The sequence below is a fragment of the Mustelus asterias genome, chromosome 11 (genome assembly GCF_964213995.1).
Source record: "Mustelus asterias chromosome 11, sMusAst1.hap1.1, whole genome shotgun sequence".
Lineage (NCBI taxonomy): Eukaryota > Metazoa > Chordata > Chondrichthyes > Carcharhiniformes > Triakidae > Mustelus > Mustelus asterias.
Window position 1 is genome coordinate 66,341,492 of NC_135811.1, and position 27,986 is coordinate 66,369,477.

The 27,986-nt window shown below is 47.5% G+C and overlaps 2 protein-coding genes across 2 annotated transcripts in view; one reads left to right on the forward strand and one right to left on the reverse strand.

The window, feature by feature from the left end:
* The window catches only part of LOC144500567 (uncharacterized), a 1,101,151-nt gene that overhangs the window by 993,510 nt on the left and 79,655 nt on the right, over positions 1-27,986 (reverse strand). The gene's annotated exons all lie outside the window — the stretch shown is intronic.
* The window catches only part of LOC144500258 (vasoactive intestinal polypeptide receptor-like), a 248,782-nt gene that overhangs the window by 166,370 nt on the left and 54,426 nt on the right, over positions 1-27,986 (forward strand). The window contains exons 7-9 of the mRNA XM_078222934.1: positions 1,643-1,740; positions 16,805-16,934; positions 20,799-20,949. Coding sequence (XP_078079060.1) covers positions 1,643-1,740; positions 16,805-16,934; positions 20,799-20,949 — 379 coding nt within the window. The remainder of the gene's footprint in view (positions 1-1,642; positions 1,741-16,804; positions 16,935-20,798; positions 20,950-27,986) is intronic.

A 27,986-nucleotide genomic window follows, 5' to 3' on the forward strand; every position in this document is an offset into this window, starting at 1 on the left:
CACAGGAGCATTAAAAAACAATACCAAGCCAAATGAGCAGATGCTGGGGCTGATGACCAAAAGCTCAATCAACGAGTTAGGTTTTACCGAATGTCAAAAGAAGCACATGACGCAGAGAGGCAGAAGTAGGCAGGGGGTACCAAAGATTAGTTTCCTCGACAATAAAAATTCTGGCCACCAGTAGTAAAGCTTCCTTTTATTGAGCATTTTTTACATTAGATTAGTTGGGATTGCTGTATGTAGGAACTGTATTTCCGTATTCCCTTTTCCTACCTTTTCTGGCCAATTAATTTTGAGGTTAGTTGAAATCCCCCATGATGATCATTCTGTGACCTGTACACATTTCTCTAATCTGTTTGTATATTACCTCCCTGGCACAATTAGATGTTGTGCAGGACAATGCCAAGGGTAATGTGTCCTGGCTAGTAGCTGCTTCCTCAGAAGGGAGCAGGCACACACCACATCACCCACTGCTGTGTCCAGCAGAACCAGGCAGACCCTGACTGAGATCGCTGCAGAATGTTCTAGTTCTCCGAGGCACTTGGGAGTGTGAGCGCCACTGTCAGGGTGCCAACAGCCAGTGAAAAACAATTTGTTGGCAGTTGTAGAGGGAGAGATGGCAATGAATAGGACAGAACAAGGTAAAAGGCAGGAGGATTCACATGGGGAAAGTAGGCAAAGTGATTGTCAATGCCAGGCTTTAAAGGAATATAATGCAGCCTCCTTTGTATCCATTCTAACAGTGCCAGTGATTACACAGGCTCTAGGCTTAGGGATTTATTATTGGATAATGCAGCATGCATATCAACCATCCTGGTATAGCAGCATCAGAAAGGGGTTTGTGGAAACATCACGGACATTATCGAAAAGTTAGAGAAGCGTTCATACACGGTGGGATTTTCCGGCAGTTCCCGCCAGCGGGATTGTCCAGTCTCGCTGTCAGCGAGCCCCCGTCGCGGGTTCCACAGCAGGCGGAAGGTGTGAATGGCAGGAAACTCCATTGACAGCAGCAGAAACATAGAACCCCGCCACCAGCCAATAGTATGCCAGCTCCGGTACCCGGCACACACAGGGATGGAAAATCCCGCCCTTCATCCTGTTAGAATTATCAATCAATGGACATTTTCTGAGTACATTTCCTGTGTCACTATGAAGCTAAAACAGACTCCCCTTCCTGCCATATCATGTTGAGTTTGTTTGCCGTTGTAACAGCGTGAGGTATCAACGAGGTGGCTGCTTTAATCACATTTATTTAAACAACACCAAGGTAAAACTATATGCAGGCACAGTAACTACACTACAGCTCTTTACTCCCTGACTCCTGGGTTCACTCTGAGGATCCGCTTCCTCCCCAGACCTGCGCGCTTTCTTGCCATTGGCCAGGGTTTGCGGGCTTCCAAGCAATAGGCCCCAGGCGGATCCACAAACGATCACCCTGTTAAAGGGGTCATGCTACCACAGCCATCAATGGGACTGTTCTCAAATTTCAAATATCTCGGATATGGAAAGTGGGCGGGAAAGTGGAGTTGATGCCTCAGATCAGCCAGGATCATACTGAATGGTGGAATAGGCTCAATAGGCTGAGTGGTTTACTCCTGCTCCTATTTCCTATGTTTCTCATGTTATATATTTTTTCCTTCAGGGAATATTCCTGCAGGCGGTGAAGATAAGCTACACTGTCGGACATAGCCTGTCTCTGTTGTTTTTGAGTGCAGCGCTGATCATTCTGTGTCTCTTCAGGTAAATCAGTCTACTGATATTACAACACATCATATTCATAGAATCTGAGAATCTTAGAGGATATAAATAGTTTACTCCTTGCAAGAGAAATCCACCCACTCTCCCACTCGCCGTTCCTTTAATATCCACTTAGTCTAGTCCCACTCTGCTGTTCACTCCCCAAACTCTTTAATATCCCACTTATTTTAAGGCCTGCCAGTTCACTCCCATATTATTACTTTTTAAACAGTGTTAGAATGTGGGCTATATCTCATCTGCTGTTATCTGCAGTTAGGAATCAGTTAATCATCCAAAAAGTAGAATGTTAAGGAAAACAAGAAATAAATAAATATTGGCCAGAACACAAGGGAGTGAGGTTAAAATGTACAGGCACTCTTTAGAAAATTCATTGTGGAAACAGTCTGCTTGGCTCAACCAGTCCATGTCTGGGAGGCAGGAGCTGGATGGAGTTGGGCCCACAGCCTCTGGAGGTAGACCTGAGGCAGCAATGGAGGTAGATGGGTGACCAGGCAGTAGGCGAGAGCACCGGTTTCCCTTTACTGAGACATTGGCCAAGTTCTAAAGATGAATGTCAGGCCCTTGAACGCTCACCCCTCACCCTCTACAGCCACCACTCCACCCACTCCCATGCCTTCTCCAATCACCTATGCCCCTTCAAAACTCGATGCACCTTGTATCCTTGCTGCCCCTTCCATTCTCCCTTATATCCTCCATAAACCTTATGTATCTTCCATACCTATCGCCCAATATCCATTATGAGAAGACCATAAGATGTTTTTGAAATGGGCATTCAAAACAATCTGATGATGTAGTCAATACAAACACACTTACTCAAACCTTCAAAGAAGCCATTCAGAAAAAAGTTAAATCCCCTCAAAGAACAAAGAACAAAGAACAGTACAGCACAGGAAACAGGCCCTTCGGCCCTCCAAGCCTGTGCCGCTCCTTGGTCCAACTAGACCAATCGTTTGTATCCCTCCATTCCCAGGCTGCTCATGTGACTATCCAGGTAAGTCTTAAACGATGTCAGTGTGCCTGCCTCCACCACCCTACTTGGCAGCGCATTCCAGGCCCCCACCACCCTCTGTGTAAAAAACATCCCTCTGATATCTGAGTTATACTTCGCCCCTCTCACCTTGAGCCCGTGACCCCTCGTGATTGTCACCTCCGACCTGGGAAAAAACTTCCCACTGTTCACCCTATCCCCTTCATAATCTTGTATACCTCTATTAGATCTCCCCTCATTCTCCGTCTTTCCAAGGAGAACAACACCAGTTTACCCAATCTCTCCTCATAGCTAAGACCCTCCATACCAGGCAACATCCTGGTAAACCTTCTCTGCACTCTCTCTAACGCCTCCACGTCCTTCTGGTAGTGCGGCGACCAGAACTGGACGCAGTACTCCAAATGTGGCCTAACCAGCGTTCTATACAGCTGCATCATCAGACTCCAGCTTTTATACTCTATACCCCGTCCTATAAAGGCAAGCATACCATATGCCTTCTTCACCACCTTCTCCACCTGTGTTGCCACCTTCAAGGATTTGTGGACTTGCACACCTAGGTCCCTCTGTGTTTCTATACTCCTGATGACTCTGCCATTTATTGTATAACTCCTTTCTGGAAGACAGAAAATTCCAGAAGACGACAAACTGGTTGTAATTTAGAGAGTGACTAAAAATTCTATTTTTTTTGTTACTAAGTGGGAATTGTATTTATCTAACCAGCATTCCAATAGAATAGTATTTTATTCAGATTGTTAATAGTTTAGTTAACCTGTTCACTGTTAGTTAGATAAATAAAGTGTTATTGTTGCTTTTACAGAGAAAGTCTCAGGTAGTTATTTTGATTTAACCACTAAAAGCTGCTGAAGAGCAATTGATATTATTTCTCACACACTTTTAACAGATTATGAGGCGAGGTACGCCTCTTTGAGTGGTTAGGTGTTAGTTCTCAGAGAAGGGATCAACCTCCCGTTTATAACACATCATAGCTTTCTTTATTTTGATTCAGCACCCTAGTCTCAGAATCAACTATGTTACTGTCCATCTTGATAAAGAATTCTATCATGTTATGGACCCCAGCTATCCACAATACATATTAATGATTTGGATGAGGGAACAAAATGTAACATCTCAAAGTTTGCAGATGATACCAAGTTGGATGGGAGGGTGAACTGTGACAAGGATGCAGAGATCCTTCAGAATGATCTGGACAGGTTGGGTGCGTGGGCAAATCAATGGCAGATGCAGTATAATTTGGATATCGGTCTCTTTTTCTGAGGAAGGATGTTCTTGCTCTTGAGGGAGTGCAGCGAAGGTTTACCAGGCTGATTCCGGGACTGATGTATGAGGAGAGATTGACTAGGTTAGGATTGTTTTCGCTGGAGTTCGGACGAATGAGGGGGGATGTCATAGAGACTTATAAAATTCTAACAGGACTCGACAGAGTAGATCAGGGAGGATATTCTATATTCTAGGTATGGCCTCACCAAGGCCCCGTATAATTGCAACAACACATCCCTGCTCCTGTACTCGAAACCTCTCGCAAAGAAGGCCAACATGCCATTTACCTTCTTTACCGCCTGCTGCACCTGCATGCTTACCTTCAGTGACTGGTGCACAAGGACACCCAGATCCCGCTGCACACTACCCTCTAACAGGACTAGACAGGTAGATGCAGGGAAGATATTCCCAATGGTGGGGGAGTCCAGAACCAGGGGTCACAGTCTGAGGATTCAGGATAGACCATTTAGGACAGAGGTGAGGAGATATTTCTTCACCTAAAGAGCCATGAAGAGCGGAATTCATTACCTCAGGAAGTAGTTGATGCCAAAACATTGAATGTATACAAGAGGCGGCTAGATATAACACTTGGGGCGAATGGGATCAAAGGTTATGGGGAAAAAACAGGATGACTGAGTTGGACGATCTGCCATGATCATAATGAATGGCGGAGCAGACCTGAAGGGCCAAATGGCCTCCTCCTGCTCCTATCTTCTATGTTTCTATGGTCACTAATCCCCAAGGGGCCTCACACAACTGGATTGCCAATGAATCCTTTCTCATTGCACAATACCCAGTCTAGGATGGCCTGTTCTCTTCTTGGTTCCACAGCGTATTGGTCCAGGAAACCATCCTGTACACACTCCAGGAATTCCTCCTCTATGGTATTGTTACTAATTTGATTTGCCCAATCTATATGCAGATTAAAGTCACCCATAATTACAGATGTTCCTTTATCATTTCTGTCTCTAATTTCTTTTTTAATCCCATTGTCAACATCACCACTACAGTTGGGGGTTTATACAGAAACTCCACTAATGTTTTTTGCCCTTTAGTGTTTCTCAGGAAGTTAAAACTAGAGGACACAGCCTCAAAATAAAGGGGGGTCGGTTAAGACAGAGTTGAGGAGGAACTTCTTCTCCCAGAGGGTGGTGAATCTCTGGAATTCTCTGCCCACTGAGGTGGTGGAGGCTACCTCGCTGAATATGTTTAAAGCGCGGATGGATGGATTCCTGATCGGTAAGGGAATTAAGGGTTATGGGGATCAGGCGGGTAAGTGGTACTGATCCACGTCAGATCAGCCATGATCTTATTGAATGGCGGGGCAGGCTCGAGGGGCTAGATGGCCTACTCCTGCTCCTATTTCTTATGTTCTTATGTTCTTATGTTCTCAGCACGACCCATACAAATTCCACATCATCAGAGCTAACATCCTTCCTCACTATTGCGTTTTTTTTTCTTTAACCAGCAATACAACCCTACCACCTTTTACTTTTTATCTGCCCATCCTTAATATTGAATAGCCCTGAGTGTTCAGTTCCCATCCCTGGTCACCCTGCAGCCATGACTCTGGTATCCCGACTATATCAGACCTATTTAAATTTATTTCTGTAATTAATTCATCCACTTTATTGTGAATGCTCAATGCATTAAGGCATAAAGCATTAAAGCTTGTCTTTTTAACATTCCTTATCCTGTTCCCATTATCTTCCACCGTTGCCCTGTTTGATTCTGGCCCTTGTTTTCTGCCTATTGCTTTTCTTATTCCCCTTTCTGTCATTTGTTCTTATTCTTGTTTCCCCCTCCTCTGATTCCTTGCTTAGGTTCCAATCCCCCAGCCATTTTAGTTTAAACCCTCCCCAACCATGCTAGCAAATACTCCTCCTCGGAGTCCACATACATTACTTCCAGTCTGGCCAACTCCATTGCAGAGATAAGTATCTTCTACTCAAAGAACAAAGAACTCCTCCACAATTTTCATTGAATTGGGTCAAGTTTTTAAAGAGTCATGGGTCACGCTCCCTTAGAAGATTCATGAACCCTACTGCGCATGAGGAGACCTTTTAAACATGAAGTGCAAAGGGTCCCTCTCATGTCCACATTGCCAGGTTCTGCTCTTCCAACCACCCCTCAGGTCTCTCATGTGCTCTACGCCAAGCTCTGGCACTTCCCCTACCCATTGACCCACTGCAAACTTTCAAGGACCAATGATTATCACACCGTAAAGTGGTACATGTAAAAACTAGCTCTGAGAAAATGTAATCCATTGATGACTTTTTGCTATGCTTGTAAAAAATCTGGACAAACACATAAAAGTGTCAATCATCCAGACCTTTTGAAGATTCAAAAACCACAAATCATCTACATATATAACAATTGCGGTCCCAACACTGATCCCTGAGGCACACCAGTGCTCACTGATCGCCAACCAGAAAAACACCTATTTACCCCCACTCTTTGCTTTCCATTAGTTAACCAATCCTCTATCCATGCTAATACATTACCCGTAACACCGTGCACCTTTATCTTATGCAGCAGCCTTTATTGTGGCCCCTTGTCAAATGCCTTCTGGAAATCCAGATACATCACATCCACAGGTTCCCCATTGTCCACTGCGCATGTAATGTTCTAAAGAATTCCACCAGATCAGTCAAACATGACCTGCCCTCCATGAACCCATGCTGCATCTTCCCAATGGGACAATTGATATCCAGATGTCTCGCTATTTCTTCGTTGATGATAGATTCAAACATTTTTCCTATTACAGAAGTTAAGCTAACCGGCCTATAGTTACCTGCCTTTCGTCTACCTCCCTTTTTAAACAGTGGCGTCACATTTGCTGTTTTCCAATCTGCGGGAACCATCCCAGCGAATTTTGGTAAATTACCACCAGTGCATTTGCAAATTCCCCCACCATCTCTTTTAGTACCCTGGGATGTATTCCATCAGGGCCAGGAGACTTGTCCACCTTTAGCCCCATTAGCTTGCCCAACACCAGCACTTTCGTGATAATGATAGTTTCTAGGTCCTCACTGGCCATAGCCTTCCTGTCATCAATTTTTGGCATATTATTTGTGTCTTCCACTGTGAAGACCGACACAAAATACCTGTTCAATGCCTCAGCCATTTCCACATTTCCAGTTATTACATTTTCCCTCTCATCCTCTAAAGGACCAATGTTCATTGTAGCCACTCTTTTGTTTTATATATTCCCAATGGGAAACTTTTTCTATCTGTTTTTATATTCTGAGCAAGTTTACTCTCATAATCCATTTTACTTTTCTTCATACTTTTTGGTGGCTTTCTGTTGACCTTTAAAGATTTCCCAATCCTCTAGTTTCCCACTAATCTTTGCCGCTTTGTATGCATTTTCTTTCAATTTGATACCTCTTTCATTTCCTTAGATATCCATGGCTGATTATCTCTTTTTCTACAGTCCATCCTTATCACTGGTATATACTTTTGCTGAGTACTGTGAAAGATCGCTTTGAAAGTCCTCCACTGTTCCTCAATTGTCCCACCATAAAGTTTTTGCTCCCAGTCTACCTTAGCCAACTCCTCCCTCATCCCTTTATAGTCTCCTTTGTTTAAGCACAAGACACTGGTATTGGATTTTACCTTCTCACGCTCCATCTGTATTTTAAATTCAACCATATTGTGATCGCTTCTTCCGAGAGGATCCCTAACTGTGAGTTCATTAATTATTCCCGTCTCATTACACAGGACCAGTTCTAGGATAGCTTGCTCCCTCATAGGTTCCATTACATACTGTTCAAGGAAGCTATTGTGGATACATTCTATGAACTCCTCCTCAAGGCTGCCTTGACCGACCTGGTTTGACCAATCGACATGTAGATTAAAATCCCCATGATAATTGCTGTACCAGTTTTACATGCATCAGTTATTTCTTTGTTTATTTCTCGCCCCACCCTGATGCTATTATTTGGTGGCCTATAGACTACGCCTATCAGTGACTTTTTCTCCTTACTATTTCTAATTTCCAACCAAATGGATTCAACCTTTTTTCCCGTAGAACCTATATCATCTCTCACTACCACCCTGATGTCATCCTTAAATATCAGAGCTACACCACATCCCTTACTTTCCTGCCCGTCCCTTCGAACAGTCTGATACCCCTGGATATTTAACTTCCATTCGTGACCATCCTGCAACCATGTCTCTGCAATGGCCACCAAATCATGCTCCTTCACGATGATTTGTACCATCAACTCATTTACCTTGTTTTGAATGCTACCAGCAAGGGCACTTAATGCCCATTTAAGGGTCTCATCGCTGCCCGCCACCATTACTAACCCGGTGGTGGGGAAGAACTCACCACGCAAGGAACACAACAAGCAAACCTTGGCATTTTTCTTATGGGGTCCCCGGAGGGGGTCCCACACCCAGATGCACTCAGTGGTTCATTGAGGAGCCCAGCATCAGGAAGGCGAGGGGCCACAGAGAGCCAACCCCCCCCTGCCCACCCTTTCACTGCAAACCCCACCAGGCAAGCCCGCCATTTGCATCATCACTCACCCCTACCTGGGTCACTCACCAGTCGGAGACCTGGAGTAGTGCAGTGCTGGCATAGCCACCACCAGCCCTCTGATTGGCTGGCTGCTCCTAGTGGGCAGGAATCTCTGCCATTGGTCCTGAGGGAGGATCTGCTGCCGTCCAGTTAAGTGCCCGAGTGGCACAAGATGTGGCGAGCCTTTCCGAGTAGAAGCAAAGAGTGTGTCTCGCCAGCTCACTGGCAGATGGACAGGATCCCCATTGCTTCTAGAAGATTCCACCTGTAAATGCCATCAATTTGAAGTTTGGTGAAGTTAAAGCAACAAAGTGATTTTGCTATAGGCACAGAGATAATCAAAATTTAATTTTAAAGCAAGTTCCTCAAATTATATCGCAAACATGTAGGAAATTAATTCTCTGCAATGAGAAATACACAGATAAAAATTAAATTTATAAAATGAATATAAATGAAACTCTTGTTTAATCAGTCACGCTGACAATCGTGAATGCATGTGTGTCTTGCTCAGAGGAAAGGAGTTGAGTTTATTGCGACAATCTATTGATGTGATAAATGTGGCAGGTGGATCTTTAATGAGGAGATTTACGTCAGAAATCAGAACCTTGGCCATTGCTGACAGCCTGGGGGGGTGTTCTAACGAGTTTCTTACTGGTCTCCCTCCTCGCTGGCTGCATTGCACTGACAACATTGTCTGCAGCTGTTTAATTTAATTTCAGGATGTGGATGTCAGTGACAAGATCAACACATTACCCAAACCTAGCAGCTGAGAGGAAATCTGAAATTCTGTCCTCCAACTGCCTGCTGAGGATCGGGGTAAATTAAAACACATTTAAAACCACGATTGATGGGCAGCACGGTAGCACAGTGGTTAGCACTGCTGCTTCACAGCTCCAGGGACCTGGGTTCGATTCCCGGCTTGGGTCACTGTCTGTGTGGAGTTTGCACATTCTCCTCGTGTCTACGTGGGTTTCCGCCGGGTGCTCCGGTTTCCTCCCACATTCCAAAGACGTGCAGGTTAGGTTGATTGGCCATGCTAAATTGCCTCTTAGTGTCCTGAGATGCATAGGGTAGAGGGATTAGTGGGTAAAATATGTTGGGATATGGGGGTAGGGGCTGGGTGGGATTGTGGTCGGTGCAGACTCGATGGGCCGAATAGCCTCTTTCTGTACTGTAGGGTTTCTATGATGATTCTATGATAAATTTTGGACATTAAATGCTGTGTAACCAAGGTGGGTGGATAGAATTAAAATACAAAGAACAAAGAACAATACAGCACAGGAACAGGCCTTTCGGCCCTCCAAGCCCGCGCCACTCCTTGGTCCAAACTAGACCATTCTTTTGTATCCCTCCATTCCCACTCCGTTCATATGGCTGTCTAGATAAGTCTTAAACGTTTCCAGTGTGTCCGCCTCCACCACTTGCCTGGCAGCGCATTCCAGGCCCCCACCACCCTCTGTGTAAAATATGTCCGTCTGATATCTGTGTTAAACCTCCCCTCCTTCACCTTGAACCTATGACCCCTCGTGAACGTCACCACCGACCTGGGGAAAAGCTTCCCACCGTTCACCCTATCTATGCCTTTCATAATTTTATACACCTCTATTAAGTCTCCCCTCATCCTCCGTCTTTCCAGAGAGAACAACCCCAGTTTACCCAATCTCTCCTCATAACTAAGCCCCTCCATACCAGGTAACATCCTGGTAAACCTCCTCTGTACTCTCTCCAAAGCCTCCACGTCCTTCTGGTAGTGTGGCGACCAGAACTGGACGCAGTATTCCAGATGCGGCCAAACCAACGTTCTATACAACTGCAACATCAGACCCCAACTTTTATACTCTATGCCCCGTCCTATAAAGGCAAGCATGCCATATGCCTTCTTCACCACCTTCTCCACCTGTGACGTCACTTTCAAGGATCTGTGGACTTGCACACCCAGGTCCCTCTGCGTATCTACACCCTTTATGGTTCTGCCATTTATCATATAGCTCCTCCCTACATTATTTCTACCAAAATGCATCACTTCGCATTTATCAGGATTGAACTCCATCTGCCATTTCTTTGCCCAAATTTCCAGCCTATCTATATCCTTCTGTAGCTTCTGACAATGCTCCTCACTATCTGCAAGTCCTGCCAATTTTGTGTCGTCCGCAAACTTACTGATCACCCCAGTTACACCTTCTTCCAGATCATTTATATAAATCACAAACAGCAGAGGTCCCAATACAGAGCCCTGCAGAACACCACTAGTCACAGGCCTCCAGCCGGAAAAAGACCCTTCCACTACCACCCTCTGTCTTCTGTGACCAAGCCAGTTCTCCACCCATCTAGCCACCTCCCCCTTTATCCCATGAGATCCAACCTTTTTCACCAGCCTACCATGAGGGACTTTGTCAAACGCTTTACTAAAGTCCATATAGACGACATCCACGGCCCTTCCCTCGTCAACCATTCAGATCAGCCATGATCAAGTTGAATGGTACAATAAACTCAAAGGGTTGAATGAGTGGTTAACTTACAGAGTTAAGAATCATAGAATCCCTGCAGTGCAGAAGGAGGTCATTCGGCCCATTGAGCCTGCACCAAAACAATCGCACCCTGACCCTATCCCCATAACTCCAAATACCCTGCGAGTCCTCCTAACACTAAGGGGCAATTTAACACGGCCAATCAACCTAACCTGCACATCTTTGAAGTGTGCGAGGAAACCGGAACACCTGGAGGAAACCCACGCAGACACGGGGAGAACGTGCAAACTCCACATAAACATTGACCTGAGGCTGGAATTGGATCTGGGTCTCTGGTGCTGTGAGGCAGCAGTGCTAACCAATGTGCCACTGTGAAAAATTCAGTATATTGGAGCCAGACAGAAGCCAGCCTATGTAAGGATGAAAGTTTTCTTGCCCTGAATTACATTACTGAACTAGATTTTATAATAATCTGATAGTTTTGTGTACTAATAACAGCTTTATAATTTTGAGATTTTGCTTTTAAAATTGAATTCAAATTGCCATATGGGACTTGAATCCACAGGGCGAGATTTTACGGCCTAGCTCGGGCGAGACTGGAAATTCCCGCCCAAGGTCAACGGAGATTTCCGTTGTCAGACCCTCGTCCGCTCCGATTCTGTGGCGGGCAAGGTGGTAGAATTCCAGCCGTAATGTGCTATTTTCCGGTTGTGCTCACCCCAAGACCGGAAAATCCTGCCCGAGGTCAACAGACCTTTGCACAGTCCTGTCCCGCCCGCTACGATTCCTGTGGTGGGTGGGATGGGAAAATTCTGCCCATATTCTCTGGTCTAACTGGTCTTGTATCATAACCACTCCTATAGTGAGGCGTCCTGTCAAGATTTGTAAGTTTGCCCCCTGTACTGTGGACCTAATTAGAAGTACAAAGTGAGCAGTGTGAATAACCAGAGCAAACAGGGCATGGTAGATCTTTATCTGAATAATGTACAGCTCTCTCTTTTGAGAGTGCAGTTAATTCAACTTTAGGCAGTGAATCAATAGAAGTGCCAGACAAAGAGGCTGATAACAACCAGTGAAAAATATTCAATCACACCAAATCAGGGAATGAGCAAGGATGCAGATGACAGATAACAATGGTTGATGATTGCCAATCGTTAGCGGCACAGACGACTGACAATTCAACTTCCATCAAAGAACAAAGAAAATTACAGCACAGGAACAGGCCCTTCGGCCCTCTAAGCCAGTACTGACCATGCTGCCCAACTTAACTAAAACCCCCTACCCTTCCAGGGACCATATCTGTCTATTCCCATCCTATTCATGTACTTGTCAAGACGCCCTTTAAAAGTCACTACCGTATCCACTTCCACTACCTCCCCTGGCAACAAGTTCCAGGCACCCACTACTCTCTGTGTAAAAAATCTGCCTTGTACATCTCCTTTAAACCTTGCCCCTCGCACCTTAAACCTGTGCCCCCCAGTAATTGACTCTTCCACCCTGGGAAAAAGCTTCTGACTATCCACTCTGTCCATGCTCCTCATAATCTTGTGGACGTCTTTCAGATCGCCCCTCAACCTCCGTCGTTCCAGTGAGAACAAACCAAGTTTCTCCAACCTCTCCTCATAGCTAATGCCCTCCATATCAGGCAACATCCTGGTAAACTTTTTCTGTACCCTCTCCAAAGCCTCCACATCCTTCTGGTAGTGTGGCAACCAGAATTGAACACTATATTCCAAGTGCGGCCTAACTAAGGTTCTATAAAGCTGCAACATGACTTGCAATTTTTAAACTCAATACCCCGGCCGATGAAGGCAAGCATGCCGTATGCCTTCTTGACTACCTTCTCCACCTGCATTGCCACTTTCAGTGACCTGTGTACCTGTACACCCAGATCCCTTTGCCTATCAATACTCTTAAGGGTTCTGCCATTTACTGTATATTTCCTATCTGTATTAGACTTTCCAAAATGCATTACCTCACATTTGTCCGGATTAAACTCCATCTGCCATCTCTCCACCCAAGTCTCCAACCGATCTATATCCTGCTGTAACCTCTGATGGTCCTCATCGCTATCTGCAAATCCACCAACCTTTGTGTCGTCCGCAAACTTACTAACCAATCCAGTTACATTTTCCTCCAAATCATTTATATATATTATAAACAGCAATTATATCACACCTGCTGCCAATTTATTTCAAAACCCGTTAGGGACTAGAAGGGCCTAAAAAATCCTGCCCTGTGTCTCCTTACAAAGACGGGAACACCTGATCATCTATAGACATGTGTGACCGTCCATTCCGCACCACTGTGCTTCTATCACACTCTTACATGTCTGTTCAAAATACACTGATCAACACCATAGAAACCCTAATAGTGCAGAAGGAGGCCATTCAGCCCATTGAGTCTGCACTGACAACAAACCCACCAGGCCCTATTCTCATAACCCCACATATTTGCCCCACTAATCCTTCTAACATACACATCCTGGGACACTAAGGGGCAATTTAGCATGGCCAAAGCATCTAACCCACACATATTGCCCAGATACGTTCAACTCCAAGGGCCAAACTACTGTCAAAGGATTTGTTAAAAGCAAGTATAGTACAGAGGACAAACAGACAGCACATATGATGGGACATGGTCATCCCTAAATCTCTGTATGTTTGTCCTTGAAACATACAGGCTGTTTAGTTTCCGAGAGGATGACATGAAGTACGTAAATTCCTTCAAGCTGCACACTTTCTTGCCACACAGAAATGTAATGTGTATTTTATGGTTTTAAATTATAGTGCTGACTTTGTTAGATCCTTCTTAATGTGTGCATAAAATATTTCTTGACTATTTTAACTTCATATCCCATCTCCATATTAAGAGTGACTGAGTTGGCACCTGGATTTTCATTTATCTGTGTGTGTGAGTACTGCTTTTCTCATTGACATGTTTAGCACGAGATGTGTAAGTGTGCTGCAATATGTCATTCATCTCCACATGAAGACTTGTTCCAGAAAACCCATTCACTTTGTGTGTCATGCTGTTTTTTAAAAATTATATATTTTTGATGTCTCCACAGGAAAGGTAAGTTCTGGAGGAAGGGTTATATTTAAAAATCAGTTCCCAGCCTGTAACTAGTCTCTCTGCACCTCTCAGAGTGTTCCAAGGATGATCTGAAGCAGTAATCCATATGGAGATGCTCTTTGATATACAAAAATGTTTTCCATCACTGGAATGACAAGAAGGGAAGCTTTACTCAAGAGTCTGAATGCTGATAATCAACTTGGCCTTTATTGTGATCATAAAAGAGAAAAATAAAGTGCCAAATTATTATTGGCTTCTAAAAAACGGGAGAGTGTTTCAAATAAAAATTTGTCTTTTGCATTTCCCTTCATTTTAGCAATTGAGATTGAAGTGAAATCATTTCATTCCCATTCTCTTCCCACACCTAGTGGCGCACTAAGGCAGACATTTGTCTGTTTCCATAGCTAGTAATTCCCAGAACAGGTCGCTGGTCTGTCGACAGGGGCTTATAGCTTGAAGGGCACCACTCCACATCAAGCATGACTGACCAGGATTCACTCCCATTTTTGTCGCCAATCATTGGTGCATTTGGAAAGGTTTTGCAAGTTGGCACACAACCTGTTTAGCCGCATTATGAACACACCTTCCTTGGCCATCAAGTCCTGGGGTGGGACTGGACCCAGGGCTTCTGGCTCAGAGGCAGAGACGCTACCCACTGCACCAGAAGACATCCATCCTTTTCTAAGTTTGGTGTTTCATTCAAGTTATGAAATGCCTTCCCGTCATCACCGAAGTTCACTGCTGTCAGTGACCCCAATGCAACTCAAGTGATAATGGGCTGCCTAGCTCCAGAATCTGGTGCAGTTTTGCACACTTCCACTCAAGGCAAAAAGCATTCATTCCAATTTTCGGAAAATATGTTGATATTTTCAAACATTGAAGTGGATTGGGGCAGAGCGGGCAGCATTAACACCCTCCAAAATACTTCTAGTTTAACTGTGGTGGCTTTTGGGATACCTGAGTAAGCCACTCTGGAGAGGCAGATCAGTGACTATAATATGTTCATGAAGCCATGTGCTTCTTATTTTGATAGCTATTTAAATTTAATGGCTCTGGCTTACGTTTCCAAGGACTCAAGCGACCTCACAGCTAAAGGAGGCACCGTTGTGGGTTCCAGCAGCAGTGATTTCCCAACCCCTCTTATACAGTGGGAACAGCGTGAATCCTTCCCCTCAGCCCCTATCTGCCAACCTGTCCCTATCTCCCTCCTCTCTGTGATCCAACTCTTTCCCCTGGAACCTCCTGCTCCTACAACATCTCCTTCCCCACCACCTCCTCTCTCCTGCTGGACCTTTCCAACCTAGCCGTCCTTCCCCATGACTTCCCTCCCACATACATTTCTTCCCCACCAACCTCCCTCCCCCAGGGCATTCCTTCCCGTGATATTCCTCCATAGGGCATCCCTCCCCCACAGCCTCCCTCCCTGCGACCTCCTTCCCCCATGACTTCTCTTCCTGTAACCTCCCTCCACCATGACCTCCTTCCTCGTGGCCTCCTTCCCCCATGACCTTCCTCCATGTGACCTTTCTTCCCATAACCTCCCTCCCCCGTGACCTCCCCCTCCCCCGTGACCTCCCTCCCCCGTGACCTCCCTCCCCCGTGACCGCCCTCCCCCGTGACCTCCCTCCCCCATGACTTCCCTCCCCCATGACCTCCATCCCCACAACCTTCCTCCCCGTGAAATCCCTCCCCGCGACCTCCCCACCCGACCTCCCTCCCTCCGATCTCCCTCCCCCACGACTTCCCTCCCCCATGATCTCCCTCCCCCATGACCTCCCTCTCCGTGAAATCCCTCCCTGTGACCTTCCTCCCCCTGACCTCTCTTCCGACTTACTTCAGACACAATGAATTCTGTACCCTGTGACCGACATCCTCTGTGACTTCTCCCTCCTCTCACTACCTCTCTGGCCTGCAATCTTATCCCCATGACCTTCCTCCCCTGCAACCCCGCTTCCGTCCACCCATTAATCCCCTGGACACTGTCAGATATCATTACTTACTTGTTGAACTCCATAAATGTCAGAGTCAGTCTTCAATTGTTTACTGAAGCAGGAAGGTTAGGAAAGTAATTTTTAGGGTTATAGTTTGGAGGTGGGATTGAGGCATTGGCGGGTTTGAGGGATCTAGCGGGATTGAGGGGTATGGTGGGATTGAGGGGTATGGTGGGATTGAGGGGTATGGTGGGATTGAGGGGTTTGGTGGGATTGAGGGTATATGGCGGGGTTGAGGCATTGGCGAGTTTGAGGGATCTGGTGGGGTTGAGGGAGATGGCGGGATTGAGAGATATGGCGGGGTTGAGGGATGTGGTGGGATTGAGAGATGTAGCGGGATTGAGGGATAATGTGGGATTGAGGTATATGGTGGGATTGAGGGGTATGGTGGGATTGAGGGATATGGTGGAATTGAGGGGTATGGTGGGATTGAGGGATATGGTGGGATTGAGGGGTATGGTGGGATTGAGGGATATGGTGGGATTGAGGGTACGGTGGGATTGAGGGATGTGGCGGGATTGAGGGATATGATGGGATTGAGACGTCTGGTGGGATTGAGGGGTAGGGTGGGATTGAGGGATCGAGAAGGTTTGAGGCATTTGATGGCGAGATGGCACTGAGCATGGATAGATAGATGGAAAAGCTGGTTCAGATGTTTATTAGGTTTGAAGTGCTTTCTCATTTGTAAAATTCTGTTCTTTAACTTCCTTTGAGACAGAAAGCTTCACTGCACCAGGAACTATATCCATATGAACCTGTTTGTCTCCTTCATCATGAGAGCCATTGCTGTGTTTATTAAGGACATGGTACTGTTCGGTTCTGACTCTGACCAATGCACCCTTTCGACGGTAAGTGAAAACGTGTGTTGGTGCCAAATATTGTCGCGAGAGAGTGATGTTGAGTGGTTCATAGTGGCTGCTCAATAATGTGATTCATGTTCCGTCAGAATTTGCAATCCTGCCCGTGTTGATTCCTGAAGTCAGTGGGACTGGAAAACCCCACCCAGTGACTCAGGGTCAGATATACCCTCAGTCCTTAAATAACGTTTCCACGTGGAGGAGAGCTGCAGCTTCTACCCCAGGCCAGTGATAGTGGATCATTCACCCAGTTCACACACTGTCCAATTTACACCATTTTGGTTCTTAATCCTCATATTAGTGGAAACAGAGGGGAACATTTTCCAGTCCCGCCCTTCACGGGAATCATGAGGGATGGAACTGGAAAATTTGACAGACCATTTAAAGGTTCATTGACCTTGAGTGGGAATTGCCAGTCTTGCAGTGTATGCGACTGGAAAATCCCACCCAATTTCTCTATTAAGGGTAGCACGGTGGCACAGTGGTTGACAGTGGTTGGCACTGCTGCCTCACAGCGCCAGGGACCTGGGTTCGATTCCCAGCTTGGGTCACCATCTGTCCGGAGTCTGCAGCTTCTCGCCATGTCTGTGTGCGTTTCTTCCGGGTGCTCTGGTTTCCTGCCACAGTCTGAAGGATGTGCTGGTTAGGCACATTGGCCATGCTAAATTCTCCCTCAGTGTACACGGAAGGGCGCCAGAATGTGGCGACTAGGGGATTTTCACAGTAACTTCATTGCAGTATTAATGTAAGCCTTACTTGTTGCACTCATAAATAAACTTAAGAAGTTCAAAATCAGTCATGGTTTGGACACTCCTCAGATTTTTTCTTAATCTTCTCAACCCGAAGAAGAACAAGACCAGCTTCTCCTGTCTTTCCTCATAACTGAAGTGCTTCATTATTGACACAATTCCAGTAAATCTCGTTTGCGAACTCTCTAAGACCTTAACCCATTTCTAGAGTGTAGTGCCCAGAAATGCCCACAATATTCTAACTAATTGGTTTTTTGTAAAGGTTTTGAATAATTCGGTTGCTTTTCTATTCTATGGGAGGAGTTTTCCCAGGCCAGGGGAAGTTGCCATGGACTGGAATCAGAGGAAATTTCTTCACTCAAAAGATGCAAATTTCTGGAATTCTTTTCCCCAGAGGGCTGCTCCACTGAGGAACATATTCAAGGCAGAGAGAGAGAGACAGATCATTGGTCTCCCAGGGAACCAAGAGATACAGGGAGCAGGGCGGGAAAGCTGAATTGTGGTCGAGCAGGCTTGTCCGGCCATATGGTCTACTCCTGCTTCCTATTTTGGATATTCCTCTGGGTTTCTGTGGGGTCGATTGAAGGCAAGTGGGGAGTCCCACCCCATCTCTCCCCACCGGCTCCTTTCGGATCCATCAGGTAAGTAAATTACGGTAATAAAACAGACAATTAAAAACTCCTTTAACCATCAATTTGGAATTCAATTCTGAATTTCCAATCCAGAGTTCCTGTTTACCAACCTGCCAGCAACTGACTGGGGTCACTGAGGGGAATGCACAATGGAAAGTGGTTCTTCAGGAAAACTGACAGGCTTGGAAAGCTTTAACCAGTGAAACTGAAGAGCTCCAGCCATGGCCACGTGAGAGGCTGCAGTTCACAGCACCTCTGCTCACAGAGTGCAATGTCTGCTTGCTGGATGATTGCCAAGTTCTTAGAAGGCACTGCACCCGCTTGGCACTCCATTCGCCGTCAGCTGCACTTCCTTGATGCCAGCCTTCGCCACGGCATGTGAGCACTTTATGCAGCTCCACCTTCTACCTGTGTTGAGGGCCAGGAGCAGCTAGTCCACACCACTGACAGCTGCTCTGGCAGCAGCAGGAGTAACACCAACAGCAGCGACAGCTGCTTGCCCCTGAGCCACAAGCCCCTCCACAGGGTAAACAGGATGGACCACCAAGATCTAGCTGGAAGGAGAGACAACCCACTGAAACAGGGTGTGAAGGTAGAGGAGGATCATCTCCCTCAACATGGAAAATGAATAAATAGAAACAATAAGTGAATCCATTCCTGGAATTCTACTGCCTCGGCCGCCACGGAATCGGAGCGAGCGAAGGGCGGACAACGGAAATATCTGTTGACCTCGGGGTGAAATTTCAGGTCTCGCTCGAGCGAGGCCATAAAATCCCAGCTCATATCTGAGCCAGTGCCTCAGTCGGCTCAAGTTCTCAGGCACGTCACTGCTCACATCTGCAGCCTCCTGAAACACAAGCAGCTTTGCAGTGACCAGGTGGACACAGATACCAATGGCCAAAGATGCCTGTCACGGAGGGGGGGGGGGCACCTAATCTCTACTGAAGTCACGTGCTGAGTAATCACTCCGTACCTCTGCCAGGCTTTCTGTACAAAAGTATCTTCTTCTTGGTCCCTAATTGGCTGCACCCTTCATTTGATTGCCCTTTTTGTTGTTTATACATTTCTAACGTTTTGGACTCACTTTTATGACAGGCCCTAACTTATTCAGCTGTACACTTTGCCCGTCTTAGTCCATTTCTCAGTTCCTCAGCTCTCCCCAGTATGTGTTTCTAAATTCAGCTCAACAAATTGCACAGTTTGTCTTGTGTGTTGTAGGTTATGAGAGCTCAGTGTGTGGGCACAGACTGCATGTTCTTGTCTGTGACTTGCACAGACCAGCCAACATTCACATTTTCAGCTTGTAGTTTGTGCTGGTTAGCTGCATTTATATTGCACTCAAGGCTGGCACGGTTCCAGACACAATGAGGACAACAAAGTCCCTGCAGTGGACTCCATCTACCCGACCACTTCACCCTGTGGCCATCACCAGCAGTGCTGGAAGCAATCGGCAGATGTTCCCATGGGATATGATTCAGTTACGTTGACCAAGAGTAATTATAAGAACGTAAGAAATAGGAGCAGGAGTAGGCCATCTAGCCCCTCGAGCCTGCCCCGCCATTCAATAAGATCATGGCTGATCTGAAGTGGATCAGTTCCACTTACCCGCCTGATCCCCATAACCCCTAATTCCCTTACCGATCAGGAATCCATCTGTCCGTGATTTAAACATATTCAACGAGGTAGCCTCCACCACTTCAGTGGGCAGAGAATTCCAGAGATTCACCACCCTCTGAGAGAAGAAGTTCCTCCTCAACTCTGTCCTAAACTGACCCCCCTTTATTTTGAGGCTGTGCCCTCCAGTTCTAGTTTCCTTTCTAAGTGGAAAGAATCTCTCCACCTCTACCCTATCCAGCCCCTTCATTATCTTATAGGTCTCTATAAGATCCCCCCTCAGCCTTCTAAATTCCAACGAGTACAAACCCAATCTGCTCAGTCTCTCCTCATAATCAACACCTCTCATCTCTGGTATCAACCTGGTGAACCTTCTCTGCACTCCCTCCAAGGCCAATATATCCTTCCACAAATAAGGACCAATACTGCACACAGTATTCCAGCTGCGGCCTCACCGATACCCTGTACAGATGCAGCAAGACTTCTCTGCTTTTATATTCTATCCCCCTTGCGATATAGACCAACGTCCCATTTGCCTTCTTGATCACCTGTTGCACCATTGTCTTTGATTGAGAACCACTGGTACCAGGAGAGATCCCATATAAGGTCATCATTGGCAAGATTAAAGAGCTTGTAACATTGCTCTTTTACGATGTAACTAATAAGCACTAAATCCCAGAGGGTTAAGAGAACGCTTGCTGTAAATAACCTACATATCTTGGAATTAACCTGAATTCAGACTCCTTACAATAGAGTTAAATGCAATGTGTAATACTGGGGGTGATTCAACACTGGGGCTGTACACAGTTGGTGGAGAAAGGGTCAGAAATGAGGGTAACGTTAATTTCTCTCTTTCCCAGCGATCCTGCAAAGCTGCAATCACTTTCTTCCAGTTCAGTATCACAGCAAACTTCTTCTGGCTGTTGGCAGAAGGCATGTATCTCCACACCCTCATTGTCGTCTTCTTCACTGAGAGGAAGTATTTCTGGTGGTACATCGTCATGGCCTGGGGTAAGGTTTTTCCTTTTCATTCATCAAATCATACAGCACAGAAATAGGCCATTTGGCCCCATGTGGTGCTGGCTCTTTGAAAGAACTATCCAATTAGTCCCACTCACCCTGTCCCTCCGTCATCACCCTCCACATTGCCATTTCCAACTGTTTATCCAATTCTTTTTCGTAGGTCACTATTGAAACAAGAACAAGAGGATGCTGGAAAATCTCAGTGGGTCTGGCAGCGTCTGTAGGGAAAGAAAACAGAGTTAATGTTTCAAATTATTTTGGCTCTTCATCAGGACTAAAGAGAGGGAGAATGTGTTAGATATTAAACTGTAGCTGGGAGAGATTGCAACGAGATGTAGCAACATTAAGGACAAAAGACAAATGGCCTGGTGTGGGAGAGTGGGGCAATGGGGGAAAGGGAGGGTTATTGCATTGAAACAATAAATGTATAGGATTCTTTTATTAAAAGGGGATTTAAGATGGAGGAGAAAGATCACAGTCTAAAGCTGTTGAACTCATTGTTGAGTGCTGAGAGCTGTGATGTGCCGAGTTGGAAGATGAGATGCTGCTCCTTCAGTTTGCGTTGGGTTTCCCTGGAGCATTGCAGCAGGCCAAGGATGGACATGCAGACATAAGAGTAAACTGTTGGGTTAGAATGGCACTCAACAGAAAAGTTGTTCTTGCGAATTGAGCATAGGTGATTCACAAAGCAATCACCCAGTCTGCGTTTAGTCTCCCCAATGTAGAGGAGGCCACACTGGGAGCAGCGCATGCAATAGACCAGATTAAAGAAAGTACAAGTGAAACAGTGCTTAACCTGAAAGGAGTGCTTGAGTGTTTCCGACTGAATCTACTTTCAGACAGCATATTCCAGATCTCAAAAACCCACTGTCTAAAAATAAATACTCCTTATCACTCCCTCGCTTTTTTGCTGATTATCTTAAATCTGTGTCCTTTGGTAAGTGACCCTCACACCAACGAAAACAATTTCTCCTTATCTACTTGACCCAAACCCCTCAGAATTTTGAACACTCTGTTGAATCTCCACTTAACCTTCTCTGCTGTCAAGACAATAACCTCAGCTTCTCAAAACTCTCCACAAACACCTTTATCCCTGATACCACCTTGGTCAATTTCCACTTTAACCGCTTCAAGAGCTTGATGTTCTTCCCAACGTATGGTGCCCAGAACTGGAGGCAATACTCTAGTTGAGATGTAATAAGTGATTTGCAAACCTTTACATTACGTTCTTTGCTCTATTGGCAGAATTTTCCATTCCGAAACCAAGTCCCTTGGTGGTGATGAGAATGGGGCAGGTTTTCCACTGTGGAGATTGCTGGAAATTTGTGCCATATTGCGTGACGCTGGTTAATTAATTATGCAATCAGGGGTTTCCCGATGTTTAGTGCAGTGGAACAGGTTGGATGGCTTGTACCCTTCCATCATATCTGGGAATCATAGTTTAAAAGCATCCACTCATCAACTAACCCACATTGAAATCAGAAGACCCTCCCCACCCGGAAGACCCTCTGCACCCCGGAAGACCCTCTGCACCCCGGAAGACCCTCTGCACCCCGGAAGACCCTCTGCACCCCGGAAGACCCTCTGCACCCCGGAAGACCCTCTGCACCCCGGAAGACCCTCCCCACCCCGGAAGACCCTCTGCACCCCAGAAGACCCTTTGCACCCCGGAAGACCCTCTGCACCCCGGAGGACCCTCTGCACCCCAGAAGGCCTTCCCGACCCCGGAAGACCCTCTGCACCCCGGAAGACCCTCTGCACCCCGAAAGACCCTCTGCACCCCGAAAGACCCTCCCCACCCCGGAAGACCCTCTGCATCCCAGAAGACCCTCCTGATCCCGGAATACCCTCCCCATCCGGAAGACCATTCCCACCCCGGAAGACCCTCCCCACCCCGGAAGACCCTCCCCACCCTGGAAGACCCTCTGCACCCCGGAAGACCCTCTGCACCCCGGAAGACCCTCTGCACCCCGGAAGACCCTCTGCACCCCGGACGACCCTCTGCACCCCGGAAGACCCTCTGCACCCCGGAAGACCCTCTGCACCCCGGACGACCCTCTGCACCCTGGACGACCCTCTGCACCCCGGACGACCCTCTGCACCCCGGAAGACCCTCTGCACCCCGGAAGACCCTCTGCACCCCGGAAGACCCTCTGCACCCCGGAAGACCCTCCCCACCCCAGAAAACTCTCCCCAGCCCGGAAGGCCCTCCCCACCCGGAAGACCCTCCCCACCCGGAAGGCCTTCCCCACCCAGGAGACTCTCCCCACCCCGGAAGACTCTCCCCACCCCGGAAGACTCTCCCCACCCCGGAAGACTCTCCCCACCCCGGAAGACCTTCTGCACCCCAGAAGATCCTCCCCACCCTGGAAGACCCTCTGCACCCCGGAAGACACTGAATTTAGAAGATTCATGTTGTAGTGCTCCACCCACCCATTGCTATACATGGTGTTCCAGTGTCCTGTCACTGGAGACCTCCATCTTCCCTCTGACCACCGCGAGCTTCCTCAGGTCTTGCTGCAGAAAAGTCTGACATTTCCACATCATGTTGGCCCAGGCGTGTTCGGTACTGGCGTGCAAACCCGCTGCTGAGGTGGATTGTGGGCAGGCGGAACAATTCCGGTCAGGCTTTCATCTGTATCTCATTGATATTAGACAAATCACTTTAATGGCAGCCTCTGGCAGGAATGGAGACTCACCCCGGAGTCATGTTGCAGCTTTATAGAACCTTAGTTAGGCCACACTTGGAATATAGTGTTCAATTCTGGTCGCCACATTAGCAAATGGATATGGAGGTTTTGGAGAGGGTACAGAAAAGATTTACCAGGATGATGCCTGGTATGCAGGGCATTAGCTATGAGGAGAGGTTGGAGAAACTTGGTTTGTTCTCACTGGAGCGACGGAGGTTGAGGGGAGACCTGATAGAAGTCTACAAGATTATGGGAGGTATACTGGTTACTGTGGAAGACGAGGGAAGAGATTGCAGAGCCTCTGGCGATGATCTTTGCGTCGTCGGTGGAGATGGGAGAGGTGCCGGAGGATTGGAGGATTGCGGATGTGGTTCCTATTTTCAAGAAGGGGAATAGGGATAGCCCAGGAAATTACCGACCGGTGAGTCTAACCTCAGTGGTTGGTAAGCTGATGGAGAAGATCCTGAGGGACAAGATTTATGAGCATTTAGAGAGGTTTAGTATGCTCAAGAATACTCAGCATGGCTTTGTCAAAGGCAGATCGTGCCTTACAAGCCTGGTGGAGTTCTTCGAAAATGTGACTAAACACATTGACGAAGGGAAAGCGGTAGATGTGGTTTATATAGATGTTAGCAAGGCGTTCGATAAGGTCCCCCATGCAAGGCTTCTAGAAAAAGTGAGAGGGCATGGGATCCAAGGTGCTGTTGCCCTGTGGATCCAGAACTGGCTTGCCCAAAGGAGGCAGAGAGTGTGTATAGATGGGTCTTTTTCTAAATGGAGGTCGGTCGCCAGTGGTGTACCCCAGGGATCTGTTCTGGGACCCTTGCTGTTTGTCATTTTCATAAATGACCAGGATGAGGAAGTGGAGGGATGGGTTGGTAAGTTTGCCGATGACACGAAGGTTGGTGGGGTTGTGGATAGTCTGGAGGGATGTCAGAAGTTACAGAGGGACATAGATAGGATGCAAGACTGGGCGGAGAAGTGGCAGATAGACTTCAACCCAGATAAATGCGTAGTGGTCCATTTTGGTAGGTCAAATGGGATGAAGGAGTACAATATAAAGGGAAAGACTCTTAGTACTGTGGAGGATCAGAAGGACCTTGGGGTCCGGGTCCATAGGACTCTAAAATCGGCCCCGCAGGTGGAGGAGGTGGTTAAGAAGGCATATGGTGTGCTGGCCTTTATCAATCGAGGGATTGAGTTTAGGAGTCCAGGGATAATGATGCAGCTATATAAGACACTCGTCAGACCCCACTTGGAGTACTGTGCTCAGTTCTGGTCGCCTCATTACAGGAAGGATGTGGAAAAGATTGAAAGGGTGCAGAAGCGATTTACAAGGATGTTGCCTGGATTGAGTGGCATGCCTTATGAGGATACGCTGAGGGAGCTCGGTCTTTTCTCCTTGGAGAGACGTAGGATGAGAGGAGACCTAATAGAGGTATATAAGATGTTGAGAGGCATAGATCGGGTGGACTCTCAGAGGCTTGTTCCCAGGGTGGAAATGGCTGCTACGAGAGGACACAGGTTTAGGGTGCTGGAGTGTAGGTACAGGGGAATTGTTAGGGGGAAGTTTTTCACACAGAGGGTGGTGGGCGAGTGGAATCGGCTGCCGTCAGTGGTGGTGGAGGCAAACTCAATAGGGTCTTTCAAGAGACTCCTGGATGAGTACATGGGACTTAATAGGATGAAGGGTTATAGGTAGGCCTAAATGGTAGGGATATGTTCGGCACAACTTGTGGGGCCGAAGGGCCTGTTTTGTGCTGTAGTTTTCTATGTTTCTATGTATGGACAGAGTGGATAGTCAGAAGCTTTTTCCCAGGGTGGAAGAGTCAATGACTAGGGGGCACAGGTTTAAGGTGCGAGGGGCAAGGTTTAAAGGAGATGTACGAGGCACGTTTTTTACACAGAGAGTAGTGGATGCCTGGAACTCGTTGTCGGGGGAGGTAGTGGAAGCGGATACGGTATAGGATGGGAATAGAGGGATATGGTCCCCGGAAGGATTTTAGTTAAGTCGGGCAGCATGGTCGGTGCAGGCTTGGAGGGCCTGTTCCTGTGCTGTAATTTTCTTTGTTCTTTGTTTGTTTACTGTGATGTTGGGAGCATATACCCCTGCCGTTGGGAAGCTGTCATTTACCAGGCCCCCACCCCCCACTTCCGCCACCCACCCCCCCTCCCCACCCCCACCGCCACCCGGGCACCACGGCCCCCATGCGTCTCCAGCCACCGGAATTACAGCACTGTCAGCTCCACACCGGAAATCAGCGTGGAGCTGATTAAAATATGTAAATTCAATTTTAGATCCAATTAGCGGACCCGGGACTGATGTCTCTGAGCCCTCTATTGTCTCCACCCAATCCCCCCACCACCAGGAGTGGTTCACTCCAGCGGGGTTCACAACAGCTCCAGACTAACGGGGAACTACTGGCCTGACCCTGCTGGAGTGAAGGGGGTCATGGAGACCCCCCCCAAGAGGGCGGGGTTAAGGGGGCGTGCCCCCTAGGCATTGCCAATGTGGCCCCTGGCAATGTTGAATGGGCAAAGTGGCAGTGCCCAAGGGGCACCTTGGCACTGCCCACTGGGCATGAGGCAGTGCCAAGCGGGCTGGGCCTGTGGGGGGAATTAGTGGAGTCTTGGTGGGGGAGTCCCCCTGCCACTCTGCAAATGGGATTGGTGACAGAGGGAGGGTAGGGGCTGATTGGAGCTGCCCATCGGGGTGGGGGGGATGGGTTCGGCCTACCAGGGATGGTCGAGACTGCGGGGGTCGGGGGGGGGTGGGCGGTGATCGGGAGATCAGGACTGCTGGGGGGAGGGATCAAGGTGGGGCAGTGGGGAGCTGGTGCTCGCCTGGATACATCCGGAAGGCCAGTGATTGGGGGTCGGAGGGGGTGGGGGGCGGTTAGAGGGACAGCGATGCGGGGGTCACAGGGCTGGCCAGCATGCGGGGCCACTGCACATGCGCCGATCTCGGCAGTGACAGACTGGCACAAGTGCAGTGACCCACTCAGCGCTATGCTGCCAGACTCTCCAGCAAGAATAGGCCCCACCCACTGATTTACAATGGGATTCATGCTCGGGCACTCTGCAGGGCACAGAATGTGGGAGACTCACTTTGAAAATCCTGCTGGAAAAACCAGCATGATTCATTCCAGTTTTTACGTGAATTTGGCACTTAGAATTTATTTGTGAGAATCCCAGCCATTGTTCCCCCCACATGCCCCTCCACCTGCCACGAAACACACCTCAGAACAATGAGTGGAAATGCGGGAAAACTCTGCCCTGTGCTCGGAGTGACAATCAGCAGTGGATTGCCCGGCTGCGGTGGAATGTTCCCGGCTGCAAAGAACAAAGAACAAAGAACAGTACAGCACAGGAAACAGGCCCTTCGGCCCTCCAAGCCTGTGCCGCTCCTTGGTCCAACTAGACCAATCGTTTGTATCCCTCCATTCCCAGGCTGCTCATGTGACTATCCAGGTAAGTCTTAAACGATGTCAGCGTGCCTGCCTCCACCACCCTACTTGGCAGCGCATTCCAGGCCCCCACCACCCTCTGTGTAAAAAACGTCCCTCTGATGTCTGAGTTATACTTCGCCCCTCTCAGCTTGAGCCCGTGACCCCTCGTGATCGTCACCTCCGACCTGGGAAAAAGCTTCCCACTGTTCACCCTATCTATACCCTTCATAATCTTGTATACCTCTATTAGATCTCCCCTCATTCTCCGTCTTTCCAAGGAGAACAACCCCAGTCTACCCAATCTCTCCTCATAGCTAAGACCCTCCATACCAGGCAACATCCTGGTAAACCTTCTCTGCACTCTCTCCAATGCCTCCACGTCCTTCTGGTAGTGCGGCGACCAGAACTGGACGCAGTACTCCAAATGTGGCCTAACCAGCGTTCTATACAGCTGCATCATCAGACTCCAGCTTTTATACTCTATACCCCGTCCTATAAAGGCAAGCATACCATATGCCTTCTTCACCACCTTCTCCACCTGTGTTGCCACCTTCAAGGATTTGTGGACTTGCACACCTAGGTCCCTCTGTGTTTCTATACTCCTGATGACTCTGCCATTTATTGTATAACTCCTCCCTACATTATTTCTTCCAAAATGCATCACTTCGCATTTATCCGGATTAAATTCCATCTGCCACCTCTCCGCCCAATTTTCCAGCCTATCTATATCCTGCTGTATTGCCCGACAATGCTCTTCGCTATCCGCAATTCCAGCCATCTTCGTGTCATCCGCAAACTTGCTGATTACACCCGTTACACCTTCTTCCAAATCATTTATATATATCACAAATAGCAGAGGTCCCAGTACAGAGCCCTGCGGAACACT